Here is a 20,629-nt window from a genome sequence, read left to right as displayed (position 1 = left end):
TAAGGCTGTGAGGACAGGTCGCAAGTCACGGTCGGGTAACTCAGTTTGTAGAGCACTTGCCCGCAACGGACAAAGGTCCCGAATTTGCGTCACAGTCTGCACACAGTTTTAATCTGCCACAAAGTTCCATATTAGTGCAGATTCCACTGCTTCATGAAATATTCATTCTAAGAACTATGTGGACTAGAATCCATTACACAGTAACTCGTCATAGTATAGCTGATCAGGCCAGGAGAGCCACTCAGTGTAAACATGTCTGCCCTCTGACTGTCATAACTGAAGACTACAGTTCACAATGTGATAGTAAATGTTGAAAATATAAGAAAAAATAATTGGAAAATAAAACTGATTGAATTATGTGCCCTTCCCAGAGCAAAAATGAGTAAAATAGTGGTGTAACTTCTCAGCACGCTGCACAGTGCACATAAGTGTGGGTTTAATAATGCCCACCTATAAATGTGATCCACAAGTGGCAAACTGGTAGCCAGTGGCTGCAAGTGTACACCACAGAACTCATGAATCGAGCTACAATTAGACGAGTGCGAACTGGTGGACGTCAGTAAAACAACACAATTTGCATATTTTCACTCACTGACATCCTATGGGATAATTTTTGGGGCAACTTCTCACTTAATCAAAAAGTATTCATCACATTAAGAAAGTAATCAGAATTATGTTCATAGAGGTACGTCTTGCAGGCATCTCATTAAGCAGCTGGGAATGTTAATCAGTGCCTCACAGTACATCTGTTCACTTGTAAAATTTGTTGTCAACAATACAGCTGTGTTTGAGAGTAACACAGAGATTCACAAGTACAATGGTGGAAGGGAAAATGATCTGCATTAACCTTTAATGGCAACGACTTTGACACAAAAAGGAGTAGAAATACGCAGCCATAAAACTCTGACAATCTATCCGTGGAATTTGTACATGCCTCACAGACAACAGCAGTATTTTTCAAATGCAGATTAAAGATATTCCTCCTTAATAACTCCTCCTACACCACGGGCAAATTCTTGAACAGAAAACATGTCAATTTCACAGAATAACCTGCTGATGGCCAGAACACAGCCATTTATTTTTTTGTGTTCTTTGTTTGTCCTGTTAATACATTCCACATCTCTATGTTTATTGTTGAGAGGGTACCAAATGCAGCTGTATTAAGTGTCTATAGGCATTAGACACGCAAAATTTTCTGTACCCTCATTGTCTATACATGAGCAAGCATATGTACACCAAATTTTATTATAATTTTAATAATAAGTAAATGGGAGGTGAATAATCAAGGAAAGTATTTTTTATAGGTAGATAATAACTTGTATAAGTTCAGATACTTGTTTTGTATTTTTATTATTTTCTGAGGTATTTTTCAGGTGACATGCACTGCACAGAGCTATCGACATCACAGTGTGTCAAGCAGGATCTCAAGAGTACTCCATTCCTACATAATTCCATGTATGTGCTAGACAACAATGCTAATGAACAAAAAATAATAAGCTTTTAATGTGAGCAACTGATTGAACACAATTTTTATACTCACACATGTGTCACAAAAGTTCATCAACATTCAGAAACAGAAGAAATACTTTATTCCTTGGACTATTATACCCACGGATGTCACTACTGAAAATGTTGAAAGGCACAAAGCTTCATTAACCAGAGGACTAAAATAAGAGGAGTTGCCGTTCAATGTTAGTAGACATTACCAAGTTGCTGGTTTTGAAAATTATGAAAGAAGAACAGGAATATTGAAAAGCAAATACTCATCATTCTTCTTTTGACTCATGTTCAGAACTGCCTCCATTGTGAGAATAATCTAACCAACCAACCAACCGTACTTTCATGAGTCTGCATGTAATGTATACAAGTGCTTGTAGTTGGGTTAGAAGATACAGTGAAACCCCACCTTTTACACTTTTCAAGTAAATTCAAAAAAATGGTGTAAACTGCTGGAAAAAGTAAAATGTGGGAAATAGCATTTTAAGCTGTAAAAGTTACGTATAGGATACCCACTTGCACTTTATGTATGATATATGTACATAACAGGCATCAAAAGACTTGTCAGGGACTTTTTCACTATCTAATGAAAGTTTATTACCTAATAAAAACCACTGATGTAACTGAAACTGATAACTGTCTCGGAAGTAAGAACATTTGACTCAATTTCATGTCATAATCAATGTTTTTGAAGGCCTGTACATATCATTCTTTATTTAAATAATGAAATACTGCACTAGTTACATATTTTTCATGCTTAGCATGACGCGTTTCGAGATTTTTTCCTCGTTGTCAAGTGCAAATATGTATTTTGTATGGTGTTTGAATGTGTGTTATTCTGTGTCTCTTGCACTGCAGTTGTCGTTTTGAGGTTATCAGGTACTGTGCCTCATCAGTTATGTTTAATACAACCACTTAACGTGCTCCAGGCACCCCTCATTTTCTAACTATCACAAATACAGAATCATGACTACCCCACAAGTGTACACAAATTTATCAACTTTCACATTTGGTGAAGTATTTCTCATTCTTATTATTATTTTTACATAAATATTCTATCTAATTAGACTGTGGTCTAATTGTTTCCACATTTCTTTTAATCATCAGTCTTCTGATTAATTCAATGGAGCCTGCCACAAATTCCTCTCCTACATACTCAATTTTGTGCTGGACGTATTCCAAATTCAGTCTTCCTCTACAGTTTTTGCCATTCTCAGCTCCCTCTAGTACCGAATTCCTCTCCTACATCCTCAATTATGTGCTGGATGTATTCCAAACTCAGTCTTCCTCTACAGTTTTTATCCTTTACAACTCCCTCTAGTACCGTGGAAGTGATTCCTAACATCTTAACAGATGTCCTATCATCCTGTCCTTTCTCCTTGTCAGTGTTTTCCATATTTCCCTTTCCTCTCCAATTCTGCACAGAATCTCCTCATTCTTCTCTTCAACATTCATCTGTAGCATGACATCTCAAATGCTTCAATTCTCTTCTTTTCTGGTTTTCCAGCAGTCCATGTTTCATTACCATACAGCACTGCACTCCAAACGTACAATCTCAGAAATTTCTTCCTCAAATTAAGGCCTATGTGTGATATTAGTAGACATCTCTTGGCCAGGAACACCCTTATACCAGTGCTAGTCTGCTTTTGATCTCCTCCTTGCTCCATCCATCATTGGTTATTTTGCTGCCTAAGTAGTAGAATTCCTTAACTTCATCTACTTCATGACCGTCAATCCTGATGTTCTCATATATGCTACTTCTCATTAATTTCGTCTTTCTTCGATTTACTCTCAATCCACATTCTGCATTCATTAAATCGTTCATTCCATTCAGCAGATCATGTAATTCTTCTTGAAACTTCTTGACTTTCAGTCAGGGTAGCAATGTCTTCAGTGAATTGTATCCTTTCACCTTGAATTTTAATCCACCCCTGAACCTTTCTTTTATCTCATCATTGCTTCTTCGATGTACAGATTGAACAGTAAGGGCGAAAGACTACATCCCTGTCTTACACCCTTTTCCATCTGAGCACTATGTTCTTGATCTTCCACTCTTATTGTTCCCTCTTGTATGTATTGCGTATTACAGTCTTTCCTTACAAGTTCCCCTATTTTTCTCAGAATTTCGAACATCTTACACCGTTTTACATTGTCAAACACTTTTTCCAGGCTGAAGAATCCTATGAATGTGTCTTGATTTTCCTTTAGTCTTGCTTCCATTATCAAACACAATGTTAGAATTGCCCCTTTGTTGCCTTTACCTTCCTTAAAAGCCAACCTGGTCATCTCAACATGTCCTCAATTTTCTTTTCCATTCTTTGTACATTATTATTGTCAGTTGCTTGAACACATGAGCTGTTAGGCTGCTTGTGCAATAATTCTCCCACTTTTCAGCACTTGCAGTCTTCGGAATAGGTGAATGATATTTTTCCAAAAGTCCCATGATATGTTGCCAGACTCATACATTCTACACAACAACATGAATAGTTATTTTGTTGAAACTCCCCCCAATGATTTTGGAAATTTTGATGAAATGTTGTCTATCCCTTCTGCCTTATTTGGTCTTAAGTCCTACAAAACTCTACTAAATTTTGAGTCTAATCTTGGAAGTTTATCTCTTATAAATCTTCTATCATATCAGACAAATCTTCCCCCTCATATAGGTTTCAGTGTACTCTTTCCACCTCTCTGCTCTCTCCTCTGCATTTTACAGTGGAACTCCCATTGCACCCTCAATGTTACCACCCTTGCATTTAATTTCACTGAAGGTTGACTTTCCTATATGCTGAGTCAGTCCTTCCAACGATAATTTCTCTTTCAGTTTCTTCACATTTTTCATGCAGCCATTTCTACTTAACTTCCCTGCATTTCCTATTTATTTCATTCCTCAGCTACTTTTATTTCTGTATTCCTGAATTTCCCTGAAGATTTTTGTACTTTCTTCCTCCATCGAACAACTGAAGTATTCCTTCTGTTGCCCACAGTTGCTTCACAGTTAACTTCTTTGTACCTGTGTTTTTCCTTCCAACTTCTGTGACTGCCCTTTTTAGTGTTGTCCATTCCTTTTGAAAAGTATTGCCTACTGTGCTATTGCTTATTGCTATGTCTATAGCCTTAGTGAACTTCAAACTTATCTCGTCATTCCTTAATACTTCTGTATCTCATCTTTTTGCATATTGATTCTTTCTGACTAATCTCTCAAACTTCAGCCTTCTCTTCATCCCTACTACATTGTGATCTGAATCTGTATCTACTCCTTGGTACGCATTACAATCCAGTATCTGATTTCGGAGAGTCTGTCTGACCATGATGTAATCTAACTGAACTCTTTCTGTATCACCTGGCCTTTTCCAAGTATACTTCCTTGGGATGACGATTGTTCTGTGGGGTAGAGCACACCACAAAACAATCATCATCATCCTGCGTGATCATCAGCACTTGTACAAAGTCCCAATTTCTACACAGTCCATTTCTTTTCCCCACGATCCAATCTAGTCAGTCTCACAAATGATGATGATGACAACACAAACACCCAGTCCCCGGGCAGAGAAAATCCCCAACCCAGCCAGGAATTAAACCCGGGATTCCATGATCCAGAGGCAGCAACGCTAGCCCCTAGGCCACAAGCTGCGCACTATACTTCCTCCTCTAGCGATTCTTGAATAGAGTATTCGCTATTACTACCCGAAATTTATTACAGAACTCAATCAGCCTTTCTCCTCTCTCATTCCTTGTCCCAAGCCCAACTCCCCAATAACCGTTTCTTCTACTCCGTCCCCTAGCATTCCAGTCGCCCAATGACTATTAGATTTTCATCTCCCTTTACTTACTGTATTACCCTTCCAATATTCTCATGTACTTTCTTTTATCTCTCCGGCTTGTATATCTGAACTATTTTTGTCGGTGTTGGTTTGCTGTCAATTCTGACAAGAACAATCCTGTCACTGAACTGTTCAGAGCAAAACACTCTCTGCCCCACTTTCCTATTCATAACAAATTCTACTGCAGTTATACAATTTTCTGCTACTGCTGATACTGCCCTATACTCATCTGACTATCCTTGTCTCCATTTCATTTTACTTCCATGACCCCTACTCTATCTAGATTGAGCCTTTTCATTTCTCTTTTGCGGTTTTGTAGCTTCCCTAACACATTCAAGCTTCTGTCATTTTATGCTCCGACTTGTAGAATGTCATCCTTTCATTGGGTATTCAATGTTTTTCTCATGGTCACCCCCTTGGCAAACTCTTCCCAGATATCCAAATGGGAGGCTATTTCGGAATCTTTTGCCAATGGAGAGATCATGATGACACGTTTTCAATTACAGGCCACATGTCCTGTGGATACACATCGTGTGTTTCTAATGAAGTGGTTTCCATTGCCTTCTGCATCCCCATATCATTGATCATTGCTGTTTCTTCCACCTTTAGGGGCAGTATCGCACTCCCAAGGACAAGAGAGTGCACTGAAACCTCTGCCTGCTCATCTGCCTTCCCTGTCAAGGCTATTGGCAGAATGAGTGTGACTTCTGTATGAAGTCTCCAGCCACCAATGCCAATTATTAATCAAAATTTAAGCGGTGACAGGTTTCAAACCTGTGACCGAAGAGGTTTTCATTACAAGTAAGACGTTTTAACATTGTAGACCCATTTTTCACAATCTCAAAAAGTGATTAGTTTAGCTTAAATGTCTGTAACTGAAAATCTATTGGTTAATTACAATACAATTTTAAGCAACTGACCATTGTTGTGCCTGGTAATATTTCAAAATTCTATTGTGATAATACTGAAATCCAAACCTTACCAGAGACAGTGATGTTCTTAGACTTCCTATATTTTGATTTTTAAAGGAAGTATACAAAGCTTAAACTTTTGTTACATAAATTATAAATGGCAACTCTCTTAGAAGAAGGAGAATTTTATTGAATATGAAGGCTGGATAGTATCATAATGACATCAAAAAGTAGTGCCTTTTATCAATGGGTAAGTGAAGTAAATCATCCTCAACATCAGGACTGGCTACTTTTATACTATATTTGTTTTGTATCCTTAATTAGTACTGCATTATGTGCATGAATGTGTAACAGAACACTGAATTACTATTACGGTTCACATATTTCGAAACTGTGTTAGTGTTTAGTATATAAGATTTATAAGGCCATGTGTCCATCTCTCTCTCTCTCTCTCTCTCTCTCTCTCTCTCTCTCTCTCTCTCTCTCTCTCCCTCCCTCCCTCCCCCACCCCCCTTCAATTATCACTTTTACAATTTCAAACCCAAATGCACCAAATGCACTTTCACTTGTGGTGTCTAGAATTTCCACACAGGAAATCTCCAGTTAATTTTTGTAAAACTCTCCTGTGTTCCAGCACTGCCACAATACATAATGTACCCTGATGAATGCCACTTGAAGAGGTTGCCAAAATGTTGGTTCAACATTTTCCAACATTTCATAGTCTACAGATCGACACAATTTTATGGAAAGTGACTACAGCCAGAAAATATTATAAATATAAACCCCCTAATAATGCCAGATACTTGCAGAATAAGAGGAGCACAACACTTAACTTTGGTCCCTTCTACAAAAGAAAAGATGTTTGAAACAGTCAGTCACATAAAATATAAGTACTTACAAAAATATTTCTGTACAGGTATACAGCCGCCGTGTCAGTGTTTTCGGAATGGCCTTCTTTCCTTTTAGAAGAGTGGGCTGACCTGCACACAGAACAAGAAAGCAAATGACTGACTTTCACTGAAACTACGAGTTCTATTTCTTCTTAAATTAAAGTGTTGACAAAGATGTAAAGAAATGTAACTAGTCGTTATTCTGGTATTTTGGTAGATTCGTTCACGAGAAGTATACGAAAACCACAATAAAGTTGGCCCAGATGGATCACTACGTTGGTTCACTATATAAATGATACACTAGTAACTGCTGGCAAATTATTTACATATGGCGAATTATTTACATATCAGGGGAGCAATAGTTGAGAAGGGAATGAGATAGGGTACAACCCTGCCTCTGATGCTATTCCACCTCTACACTGAAGAAGGTCAGAAGCAAAGCAAGAAGAATTTAGTAAAAAGATTTATAGTTCAGACAAATTGTTATATTAAGAAATGAGACACAAAGTCATAGATAAATTTTGTATTTTGGCAGTAAAATATACTGATGATGGTCAAAGGATATAAAAAACAGACTGGAAAAAGCAAAAAAGGCATTTCTGAAAAACAAAAGTTTGTTAACATTGAAGATAAATATGTTAGGAAATCTTTTCTGCAGGTATTTGTCTGGAATGCAACCTTGTACAGAGGTGAAATGTGGACAATAAACAGTTCTGAAAATGAGTGACTACAAGGTTTTGAAATGCAGTGCTGCAAAAGAATGCGCAAGATCAGATGCATAGATCGAGTAACCAATGAGGTGGTCCTGTATCAAATTCAGGAAAAAAGGAATTTACGGCACAACTTTAGCAAAAGAAGGGATTGGTTGATGTTACACATCCGGATGTCTAAAGGAGGAAACTGTGGGGGGGGAGGGGGTGGGGTAAAAATTGTAGGGGGAGACACGATACACCACCACCACCACCACCACCAACAACAACAACAACAAACTACATACTACTCAATCATATCATTGCAATTCACCATTATTTGGAACCACATGGTGGTATTACAGTAAACAAATACAATGCTAAGGAAAACACATTGCACTGTCAATGCTTTAAAGTCAATTGTACACATACTACCAATGCCAATTACGCACTGACTCGAGATAAGCCCCCGCTCCCAGATGCAATAATATTGTGGACAATTAATAATAAAAATATTGAAAAATCTTGGGTAGTGTACAAACAATACTATATCATAGATTTAGTACTTTGTGTAACAGGATGTGTGCTTTTTGCAGCAGTGGCATAGTTTCTGAAAAATACACACAACTTTTGGATGTTGGGGAGATTGTACTGCAGGCAAATGAGTCAAATGCAGTTTAAGTTTATGCAAATGTTCTTCAAAGGACAAGATAGTGATTATGACTTGTCACTAGTTTTTCTTCTACCACAGTGAAGTTTGCCAAAACTCAAACAATGCCACAGCGTAGAATTTATACCAGATAAGCTTTATTTTCTCAGGAAACTAAAGACGTGTCTGTTTTTGAAATCTGTTTGGATTTACACAAATAATGAGTAGCAAACCGCACTTTTAAGTGAATAAAACAAAACAAAGTACAACATTGTAGTTTGCAGGAGTAGAACTTACACTATGCGATCAAAAGTATCCGGACACCTAGCTGAAAATGACTTACAAGTTCGTGGCACCCTCCAGCGGTAATGCTGAAATTCAACATGGTGTTTGCCCACCGTTGGCCTTGATGTCAGCTTCCACTCTCGCAGGCATGCATTCAATCAGGTGCTAGATGGTTTCTTGGGCAATGGCAGCCCATTCTTCATGGAGTCCTGCATTGAGGAGAGGTATCGATGTAGGTCAGCGAGGCCTGGTACGAAGTCGGCGTTCCAAAACATCCCAAAGGTGTTCTACGGGATTCAGGTCAGGACTCTGTGCAGGCCAGTCCATTACAGGGATGTTATTGTCACGTAACCACCCCACCACAGGCCGTATATTACGAACATGTGCTTGATCGTGTTGAAAGATGCAATCACCATCCCCGAATTGCTCTTCAGCAGTGGGAAGCTAGAAGATGCTTAAGACACCAATGTAGGCCTTTGCTGTGATAGTGCCGTGCAAAACAAGGGGTGCAAGCCCCCTCCATAAAAAACACGATCACACCATAACACCACCGCCTCCGAATTTTTCTGTTGGCGCGAGACACGCTGGCAGATGACGTTCACCGGGTATTCACCAGACCCACATCCTGCCACATTGTGTACCATGATTGGTCACTCCACACATCATCCCCACTGTTCAATCGTGAAATGTTTAGGCTCCTCAGACCAAGTGAGGCGTCGCTTGGCATTTACGGGAGTAAATCCAAGTTTTCTCACCTCCTGCCTGACTGTCATAGTACTTGCAGTGGATCCTGATGCACTATGAAATTTCTGTCAGTCAACAGACGAGGTCGGCCTGTACGCTTTTGTGCTGTACATGTTCCTTCACATTTCCACTCCATTATCACATGGGAACAGTGGATCTAGGGATGTTCAGGAGTGTGGAAATATTGCATACAGACATATAACAAGTGACACCAAATCACCTGACTGCAGAGTGCCCCATTCTGCTCTCTCACAATGTCTAATGACTACTGAGGTCACTGATGTGGAGTACCTGGCAGAAGGTGGCAGCACAATTCACCTAATATGAAAAAAGTATGTTTTTGGTGGTGCCCCAATACTTTTGATCACATAGTGTAGATTCTTTTAGAAGTTTTTCTGATTTTGCCGTACAATGATGAAACTTATATGTACGGGGTGTTCAAAAAGTCTCTCCGCAGCGCCGTATGATTGTTAGCTCCGCATGCTGTATGCCGCAGAGAATATACCAAAATGAAACTCAGTGAAATACAAGTTATTAATTTATTGAATATTCATTTTTACTTACAAGTTTTCACATTAAATGTTGAAAGTGTCCCCCCCTGTTGTTGAGTGCACAACTCAATTAGTCTAATCATGTTTCCACACACAAGTTGTAACAATTCTTCTGTAACAGAAGCAATGAAAGTGGATATAGCAGTTTTAAATTCATCAGTAGGTTTTGGACAGTTTTTATAGTCAGTTGCTTTCGCTGCACCCCAGAAGAAAAAGTCAGGTGGTGTTAGGTCAGGTGACTGTGGAGGCCAAAGTCCCTGTGAAATTAGGCGATCATCAGAAACATCAGCAAGCAGTGACATTGAAATGCAAGTTGTATGCACAGTTGCGACAAAAACGAAACAAACGAACAAAGGAACTAAACTTAAACGTTCACGTCAACACGTAATAACACACACAAATGGTACTACTGACGCTGGCTGAGATAAATTAACAGTGGAATGTTGGGAGAGTCCACTTGAAGGGAAATAACCCAGGCACGAGAACAATTATACAGCACTGCGGAGAGACTTTTCGAACAACCCGTACAAAGCTTTTCGTATCATTTTTATCTTAACAGCAAAATGCAATCTGAGGAAAAAAATGGCACTATGAAGGAATTATCCAAATGGGACTGAAATCACTCAATGTGATGTACATGTACAGAAAAACATACGATTACAATTTCAGAAAAATTCGATGATTTATTCAAAAACCCATGAACCATGGGCCTTGCTGTTGGTGGGGAGGCTTGCGTGTCTCAGCGATACAGATAGCCATACCATAGGTGCAACCACAACAGAGGGGTGTCTGTTGAGTGGCCAGACAAACATGTGGTTCCTGAAGAGGGGCAGCAGCCTTTTCAGTATTTGCAGGGGCAACAGTCTGGATAATTAACTGATCTGGCCTTGTAACACTAACCAAAACGAACATGCTGTGCAGGTACTGCTAACGGCTGAAAGCAATGGGAAACCACAGCCATAATTTGTCCCGAGGGCATGCAGCTTTACTGTATGGGTAAATGATGATGGCATCTTCTTAGGTAAAATAGTCCCCCATTTCGATCTACGGGCAGGGGACTACTCAAGAGGATGTTGTTATCAGAAGAAAGAAATCTGACGTTCTACCGATCGGAGTGTGGAATGTCAGATCCCTTAATCGGGCAGGTAGATTAGAACATTTAAAAAGGGAAAGAGATAGGTTAAAGTTAAATATATTTGGAATTAGTGAACTTTGGTGGCAGGAGGAACAAGACTTCTGGTCAGGTGAATACAGGGTTATAAATACCAAATCAACAAAATCAAATAGGGGTAATGCAGGAGCAAATTTAATAAGGTATAAAAAAAATAGGAGTGCCAGTCAGCTACTACAAACAGCATAGTGAAGGCATTATTGTGGCTAAGATACACACGAAGACCCCGCTTACTAGAGTAGTACAAGTTTATATGCCAACTAGCTCTGAAGATGAGGAAGAAATTGATTAAATGTATGATGAGATAAAAGAAATTATTCAGATAGTGAAGTGAGACAAAAATTTAGTAGTCATGGGTGACTGGAGGGGTGAGGGGTGAGGAAAAGGGAGAGAAGGAAACATAGTAGGTGAATATGGACTGGGCATAAGAAATGAAAGAGGATTTTGCACAGAGCATAACTTAATCATAGCTAACACTTGGTTCAAGAATCATGAAAGAAGGTTGTATGCATGGAAGAAACCTGGAGATGCTAGAAGGTATCAGATAGATTATACAATGGTAAGACAGAGATTTAGGAACCAGGTTTTAAATTGTAAGGCATTTCCAGGGGCAGATGTGGACTCTGACCACAATCTATTGGTTATGAACTGTAGATTAAAACTGAAGAAACTGCAAAAAGGTGAGAATTTAAGGAGATGGGACCTGGATAAACTGAAAGAACCAGAGGTTGTACAGAGTTTCAGGGAGAGCATTAGGGAATGATTGACAAGAATGGGGGAAAGAAATACAGTAGAAGAAAAATGGGTAGCTCTGAGGGATGAAGTAGTGAAGGCAGCAGAGGATCAAGTAGGTAAAAAGACATGGGCTGGTAGAAATCCTTGGGAAACAGAAGAAATATTGAATTTAATTGAAGAAAGGAGAAAATATAAAAATGCAGCAAGTGAAGCAGGCAAAAAGGAATACAAACGTCTCAAAAATGAGATCGACAGGAAGTGCAAAATGGCTAAGCAGGAATGACTAGGGGACTAATGTAAGGATGCAGAGGCATTTATCATTAGGGGTAAGATAGATACTGCCAACAGGAAAATTAAAGAAACTTTTGGAGAAAAAATAACCACTTGTATGAATATCTAGTGCTCAGATGGAGAAACAGTTCTAATCAATGAAGGGAAAGTAGAAAGGTGGAAGGAGTATACAGAGTGTCTATACAAGAGCGATGTACTTGAAGGTGATATTATGGAAATGAAGAGGATGCAGAGGAAGATGAAATGGGAGATACGATACTGCGCGATGAATTTGACAAAAGTACTGAAAGACCTGTCGAAAGAAGGCCTCAGGAGTGGTCAACATTCCAGTAGAGCTACTAATAGCCTTGGGAGAGTCAGCCCTGACGAAAAACCATCTGCTGAGCAAGATGTGTGAGACAGGCGAAATACCCTTAGACTTCAAGAAGAATATAGTAATTCCAATCCCAAAGAAAGCAGGTGTACACAGGTATGAAAATTATCAAACTATCAGCTCGTCACGGCTGCAAAGTACTAACATGAATTCCTTACAGACAAACGGAAAAACTGGTAGAAGCCGACTTTGGGGAAGATCAGTTTCGATTCCGTAGAAATGTCGAACACGCGAGGCAATACTGATCCCATGACTTATCTTAGAAGATAGGTTAAGAAAAGAGGAACTTTAACAAATAAAAATAAAATAATAATAATAAATTGTAATAATAATAATAATTGTTTGGATAAGTAATCGAGAGATTAAAGTATGTTTCGCCTTTAAGATTGGAATGGAATTTCTTAGTGTTTCATAAAATCTTACATAGCATTGTTCATTGAGGTCACACAATAAAGTAAATGCAATTTACAGCGTGAATTTATCGAGCATCGCATGTCCGAAGATGTATGGAACGTAGCCAGGGCTCATTATATATTTTTAGAAGACAAAGTCTAATATCTGACCTCAGCTTCAATCATGACAATGGGGTGGCTAAAACTACTAAAACATAGAAAAGCATGTGATTAAATAAAACAGGTACTCATGTCAACCTATACATTACGATATGAATGACACTTACGTAAAATTCTAGGTAAATAATTGCAGATAATTCACAAATGAGAGCGACTTATTAATTCTGCACCTCCTTTCTGCAAATAAGTATCAATATGGCTAACTGTGGAGCCACACAAAATATTACGACCTTCTAGGACAACAAATGACATAAAGAGTGCCGATGCCTACTGGCTGCAACAAGAGAGTGGTGTTAAATCCCTTGTTTTGCTTTCTCTTGTCTTAAAAAATCGATATATATAATCTAAGTTCAGTAAATTAAATAACGTCTGTGCTTGAGCGCAAATGGTTCCTTAAAATACCTCGTTTCTAGCATTTGTAGACTTAGATAAAGCTTTTGACAATGTTGATTGGAATACTCTTTCAAATTCTGAAGGTGGCAGGGGTAAAATACACGGAGCGAAAGGCTATTTACAATTTGTACAGGAAACAGATGTCAGTTATAAGAGTCGAGGGGCATGAAAGGGAAGCAGTGGTTGGGAAGGGGGTGAGGCACATTTGTAGGCTCTCCCCGATGTTGTTCAATCTGTATATTGAGCAAGCAGTAAAGGAAACAAAAGAAACATTCGGAGTAGCTATTAAAATCCATGGAGAAGAAATAAAAACTTTCGAGGTTCGCCGATTACATCGTAATTCTGTCAAGAGACAGCAAAGAACTTCCAAGAGCAACTGAAACGAATGGACAGTGTCTTGAAAGGAGGATATAAGATAAACATCAACAAAAGCAAAATGAAAATAATGGAGTGTAGTCTAATTAAATTAGGTGATGCTGAGGGAATTACATTAGAAAATGAGACACTTAAAGTAGTAAAGGAGTTTTGCTACTTGGAGAGCATAATACCTGATAATGGTTGAAGTAGAGAGGATATAAAATGTAGACTGGCAATGGCAAGGAAAGTGTTTCTGAAGAAGAGAAATTTGATAACTTCGAGTATAGATTTAAGTGTCAGGAAGTCGTTTCTGAAAGTATTTGTATGGAATGTAGCCATGCATGGAAGTGAAACATGGTTGATAAATAATTTGGACAAGAAGAGAATAGAAGCTTTTGAAATGTGGTGCTACAGAAGAATGCTGAAGCTTAGACAGGTAGATCACATAACTAATCAAAAGGTTTTGAATGGAATTGTGGAGAAGAGGAGAAGAGGAGAAGAAGGGATCGGTTGGTAGGACCATGTTCTGAGCCATCAGGGGATCACCAATTTAGTACTGGAGGGCAGCGTGGAGGGTAAAAATCGTAGAGGGAGACCAAGAGATGAATACACTAAGCAGATTCTGAAGGATGTGGGTTGCAGTAAGTACTGGGAGATGAAGAAGCTTGCACAGCATAGAGTAGCATGGAGAGCTGCATCAAACCAGTCTCAGGACTGAAGACAACAACAACAACAACAACAACAACAACTCAAGAGAAAGAGCTTCAAAAAATGAGAAAGTCCATGCTGCACTAGCACAGCTCTGGCCATTATGAAAGCAGCTGTTCCGCTTGGCAGTGATAGACTTGGTGTATGTCATTCCTGAGGGATATCGTGCCAAATTCTGTCTAATTGACATGTTAGATAGTCAAAATCCTGTGCCGGTTAGAGGGACCTGTCCATAATGCCCCAAATGTTCTCAACTGGGTGAGGTCTGGCGACCTTGCTGGTGAACGTATGGTTTGGCAGTTTCCAGAAAAAGTTGAAAATACAGATTACTTCGACCAAAACATTTCTTATTCTTCATACTATGCATTTTGTAGAATTACACCTCTTCCCCCTCAGGTGGATTTATGTCATTTAATAAGGCCTGGAGGATTTGTGTGTACAGGGAGTATACGTGGATAAGGAAAAAAAATTCCCGGATATTTCCTGGTTAAAAATTCACTTTCTCCCGGATGAAAACACACTTTAGCCACTCATAGCTCATGTCACGTGATGCAGCCAGCCGATGACAGCGGATATTCAGACCGCAGGACACGCGATGTAGTCAGCTAATAGCAACATCATTGTTAAGTAGCACGGATACACAAACAGGAAAAGTTAATGTTTTAAATTAATATACATAGTTTTGCTACAAGAAAAGAAAAGCTTTCACATATAATGTTGGTATTTTTTGCACACGTTACACTAAACAAACGTACCAGTAAAAATTTTAAACGAGTCCAGTGACTTCTCCTCAGAGTTTTCCACAAATAAATTAGCTACTGCAGAGGAGAGAGAGAGCTTCCGTAGCATTACATCAACTTGCTCATAATGACGACATCAATGTCTGATCTTCTGGGCTGGAAATACTTCTGAATGGCTCATCATCAAACGCTCTGCGATTCGAGAAATTCATCGTACATTCTCACACATAGTAGAATTTGCAAAAAAGGAAATTTACTTTGCAAGTAACGTTTTTCAAACCACCATTCACAATATTTTCCCGCGACTTGTTAGCAATAGGTTCGTTTCAGTAGTCGCCAGAGAGCGCCAGATAACTGGTGCCTCTGCTACGACGCAGGAAGCCCGTATGCTCGTACGCATAAAACATTAAAAGATCTTACATTACGCCATAAAAGAAACGAGATGTCAGAGGATACTCTAAGAGCATCGGAATTTCGTGAACCATACTAAACTGGGACATTTAAAGTGCATACTTAAAGAGCACATTCGTATATCTAGATTCCCAATGAAGTAGGCCTCGACCGGATATTAAGCTTTTCAGTGTGGGTTTCGGGATGTAAATTTTCTTTGAGTACCAGTACTGTATTAATTCATTTTTGATTCTATATTGTGACATAATGCCATACGTGCTAGAAGATGAAAATGTGCACCTGAAATGCAGCGAACAGTTGAAATTTGCCAATAGTGAGGAACCAAACATTTTGTTTCAAATACATTGACTGCCTCAGCATAAAAAGTTAATAAGAGTCAAATTTCTGTAGCAAACCGACAAAACTAATTTCATTGATCTACAAGGCGACTAATGCATGACTGCCAGAAAAGTGGAAATAAAATAAAATCTGAAACTAATAACGTGTATTAGCCTTGTGTGATTACGGGACTGTATTTTAATTCACTTGATAGCTCCTGGCCACAGAAATCCATTTTGTTTTCATTTGACGTGAGAGCAGTAAACGAAGAGGAAACGGCAGAATCACTAAATGTAAAGACGGGTCACGTGAACACTACACACTTGCCCAATATAACTCAGACTGCTCTGCGCATCAGCCTCGGATCTACGATCTCCGATATTTCCGAAACGGCGCAATACTAAGATAGTAGCGCCCGCCCCCCATACATGGCTACACTCCAAACCAATACTTTCAGAAACGACTTCCTGATACATAAATCTATATTCGATGTTAACAAATTTCTCTTCTTCAGAAACGCTTTCTTTGCCATTGCCAGTCTACATTTTATATCCTCTCTACTTCGACCATCATCAGTTATTTTACTTCCTAAATAGCAAAACTCCTTTACTACTTTAAGTGTCTCATTTTCTAATCTAATTCCCTCAGCATCACCCGATTTAATTTGACTACATTCCATTAACCTTGTTTTGCTTTTGTTGATGTTCATTTTATATCCTCCTTTCAAGACACTGTCCATTCCGTTCAACTGCTCTTCCAAGTCCTTTGCCGTCTGACAGAATTACAATGTCATCGGTGAACCTCAAATTTTTTACTTCTTCTCCATGAATTTTAATACCTACTCCAAATTTTTCTTTTGTTTCCTTTACTGCTTGCTCAATATACAGATTGAATAACATCGGGGAGAGGCTACAACCCTGTCTCACTCCTTTCCCAACCACTGCTTCCTTTCATGCCCCTCAACTCTTATGACCGCCATCTGGTTTCTGTACAAATTGTAAATAGCATTTCGCTCCCTGTATTTTACCCCTGCCACCTTTAGGATTTGAGAGAGAGTATTCCAGTCAACATTGTGAAAAGCTTTCTCTAAGTCTACAAATGCTAGAAACGTAGGTTTGCCTTTTCTTAATCTTCCTTCTAAGATAAGTCGTAAGGTCAGTATTGCCTCACGTGTTCCAACATTTCTACGGAATCCAAACTAATCCTCCCCGAGGTCCGCATCTACCAGTTTTTCCATTAGTCTGTAAACAATTCGCGTTAGTATTTTGCAGCTGTGACTTATTAAACTGATAGTTCGGTAATTTTCACATCTGTCAGCACCTGCTTTCTTTGGGATTGGAATTATTATATTCTTCTTGAAGTCTGAGGGTATTTCGCCTGTCTCATACATCTTGCTCACCAGCTGGTAGAGTTTTGTCATGACTGGCTCTCCCAAGGATGTCAGTAGTTCTAATGGAATGTTGTCTACTCTGGGGGCTTTGTTTCGACTCAGGTCTTTCAGTGCTCTGTCAAACTCTTCACGCAGTATCGTATCTCCCATTTCGTCTTCATCTACATCCTCTTCCATTTCCATAATATTGTCCTCAGGTACATCACCCTTGTGTAGGACCTCTATGTACTCCTTCCGCCTTTCTGCTTTCCCTTCTTTGATTACAGCTGGGTTTCCATCTGAGCTCTTGATGTTCATACAAGTGGTTCTCTTATCTCCAAAGGTCTCTTTAATTTTCCTGTAGGCAGTATCTATCTTACCCCTAGTGAGATAAGCTTCTACATCCTTACATTTGTCCTCTAGCCATCCCTGCTTAGCCATTTTGCACTTCCTGTCGATCTCATTTTTGAGACGTTTGTATTCCTTTTTGCCTGCTTCATTTACTGCATTTTTATATTTTCTCCTTTCATCAATTAAATTCAATATTTCTTCTGTTACCCAAGGATTTCTAGCAGCCCTCGTCTTTTTACCTACTTGATCCTCTGCTGCCTTCACTACTTCATCCCTCAGAGTTACCCATTCTTCTTCTACTGTATTTCTTTCCCCTATTCCTGTAAATTGTTCCCTTATGGAAATGTATTACAACTTACAACCTGGTTCCTAAATCTCTGTCTTACCATTATATAATCTATCTGATACCTTTTAGTATCTCCAGGGTTCTTCCATGAATACAACCTTCTTTCATGATTCTTAAACCAAGTGTTAGCTATGATTAAGTTGTGCTCTGTGCAAAATTCTACTAGGCGGCTTCCTCTTTCATTAGTTTGCCGCAATCTATATTCACCTACTATGTTTCCTTCTCTCCCTTTTTTCTACACTCGAATTCCAGTCACCCATTACTATTAAATTTTCGTCTCCCTTCATAATCTGAATAATTTCTTTTATTTCATTGTACATTTCTTCAATTTCTTTGTCATCTGCAGAGCTAGTTGGCATATAAACTTTTACCACTGCAGTAGATGTGGGCTTCGTATCTATCTTGGCCACAATAATGCGTTCACTATGCTGTTTTTAGTAGCTTACCCGCATTCCTATTTTCCCATTCATTATTAAACCTACTCCTGCCATTACCCTTATCTGATTTTGTGTTTATAATCCTGTAGTCACCTGACCAAAAGTCTTGTTCCTCCTGCCACCGAACTTCACTAATTCCCACTATATCTAACTTTAACCTATCCATTTCCCTTTTTAAATTTTCTAACCTACCTGCCCGATTAAGGGATCTGACATTCCACGCTCCGATCCGTAGAATGCCAGTTTTCTTTCTCCTGATAACGACGTCCTCCTGAGTAGTCCCCGCCCGGAGATCCGAATGGGGGACTATTTTACCTCCGGAATATTTTACCCAAGAGGACGTCATCATCATTTAATCATACAGTAAAGCTGCATGCCGTCGGGAAAAATTACGGCTGTAGTTTCCCCTTGCTTTCAGCCGTTCGCAGTACCATCACAGCAAGGTCGATTTGGTTAGTGTTACAAGGCCAGATCAGTCAATGATTCAAACTGTTGCCCCTGCAACTACTGAAAAGGTTGCTGCCCCTCTTCAGGAACCACACATTTGTCTGGCCTCTCAACAGATACCCCTCCGTTGTGGTTGCACCTACGGTACGGCCATCTGTATCTCTGAGGCACGCAATCCTCCCCACCAACGGCAAGGTTCATGGTTCATGGGGGGTGGCCTTTTCCTGCAGGAAAGTTTATTTCTAGTTGCGACGAGGATTCCCCTGACAGACATCACGTACACTATGCACGCATTCAAAACTTAGCTTATGATTCATTCAGAAATCAATTTACAGAGTGTGTTCAAAAACCAACTTGAATGGGTTACAAAATTATGAGTAATAGATAGACCAACTGCGCTGGTTGCTAGAAGCTTTGTGAAACAAGGCTTTTTATTCTCAAGAATATGAGACCACAGATTTCTCAGAAGTCACCTTATTAACTGACATAAATTCAGTTGATGAGAGGGTATAGTTATCCGAAACGTGTAGTGTGAAAAACAAGAAATGCGACTGCTTACAGTAATTTGTACTTTCAATTTATATTCATATGAGGGCCACAGCTTAGCCTTACCAAATTTTTCTAGAATCAAGAAGAAAAAAAGAAGGAATCAGAATCCAGGTTGTTAAACACTCACACTTCAGTCTCACTATCATCACTCTCGGTAGCGAGTGCATCCGAAGAGATTTCCAGGCCCCCCGGGTCAATCCGGAGCGACGGGTCAGGTGACAGTGACACGTTCTGAGGGACGAGGCTCAGGTCACCAATCGTCAATGATTCGTCGCCCACCTCAGATGCCTCACCATCTTCCGAGTCCGAAGAGTTCTCCGATACTTCGGCTACATCCTCCAACTTGGGAGCTTTTATGAACTCGTTGTTCTCATACCTGTGGACAACAGTGGAGTCATACAACAAAGACATGCAGTACACACCAAAAATTTGGCAATTAAATGTCACATATGAAACATAATCCGATAAACATAGAGCTAATTCGTACAGGGTGAAGTTATTCATATCTAGGGCAAACAGGTGTTGGTCAATCAAACACACCTCTTCTTTAACAACAGCTTTCTACTATGTTAAGCTTTGGGGTTTGTTGAATAGGAACACACTATCAAATACCCAAGCAGTGAACAAGTTTTGTCACATTTGTGGCCACAGCATATGACTGAAATGAGAAAGGAGGCAACCAGCAACTGAACAGGACACATTCACTGTGATGAGATGTCACACCGTCATGCTGAAAATACAGACTCATCCCGTTTATCTGTCCTCTAAGAAATTCTGACAAGGAGAATGTATTCAGCATGCATACAAAATGTTCGGACTCTATAGCCACAATTATGCCGGCATCCTCAGGAAAATAAGGCCTAAGTACACTGACAGCAGCTGGGGCACACCACAGCTGGCACACCTGGGGAGTGGAGATGTCTCAAGTACTACACAAAGCTGTTCAGGGACCTAAATACAGTAGTTCTGCCTGTTAAATAACCCAAACATACCCAAACATACATCTTATCGATTATCTACACTA

At 39.4% G+C, this 20,629-nt stretch overlaps 1 protein-coding gene across 3 annotated transcripts in view; it reads right to left on the bottom strand.

The window, feature by feature from the left end:
• The window catches only part of LOC126295200 (uncharacterized), a 154,868-nt gene that overhangs the window by 63,251 nt on the left and 70,988 nt on the right, over positions 1-20,629 (bottom strand). For all 3 annotated transcript variants that reach the window (XR_007552415.1, XM_049987512.1, XM_049987513.1), the window contains exons 6-7: positions 19,733-19,981; positions 7,128-7,209 (exon numbers count right to left, since the gene is read on the bottom strand). Coding sequence is in view for 2 of the 3 variants with exons in the window: in XM_049987512.1 (XP_049843469.1) it covers positions 7,128-7,209; positions 19,733-19,981 (331 nt within the window). In the remaining variant the exon portion in view is untranslated. The remainder of the gene's footprint in view (positions 1-7,127; positions 7,210-19,732; positions 19,982-20,629) is intronic.

The sequence above is a fragment of the Schistocerca gregaria genome, chromosome 11, assembly GCF_023897955.1.
Source record: "Schistocerca gregaria isolate iqSchGreg1 chromosome 11, iqSchGreg1.2, whole genome shotgun sequence".
In the NCBI taxonomy this organism is placed as follows: domain Eukaryota; kingdom Metazoa; phylum Arthropoda; class Insecta; order Orthoptera; family Acrididae; genus Schistocerca; species Schistocerca gregaria.
This window is presented reverse-complemented; position numbering and strand designations above follow the sequence as displayed.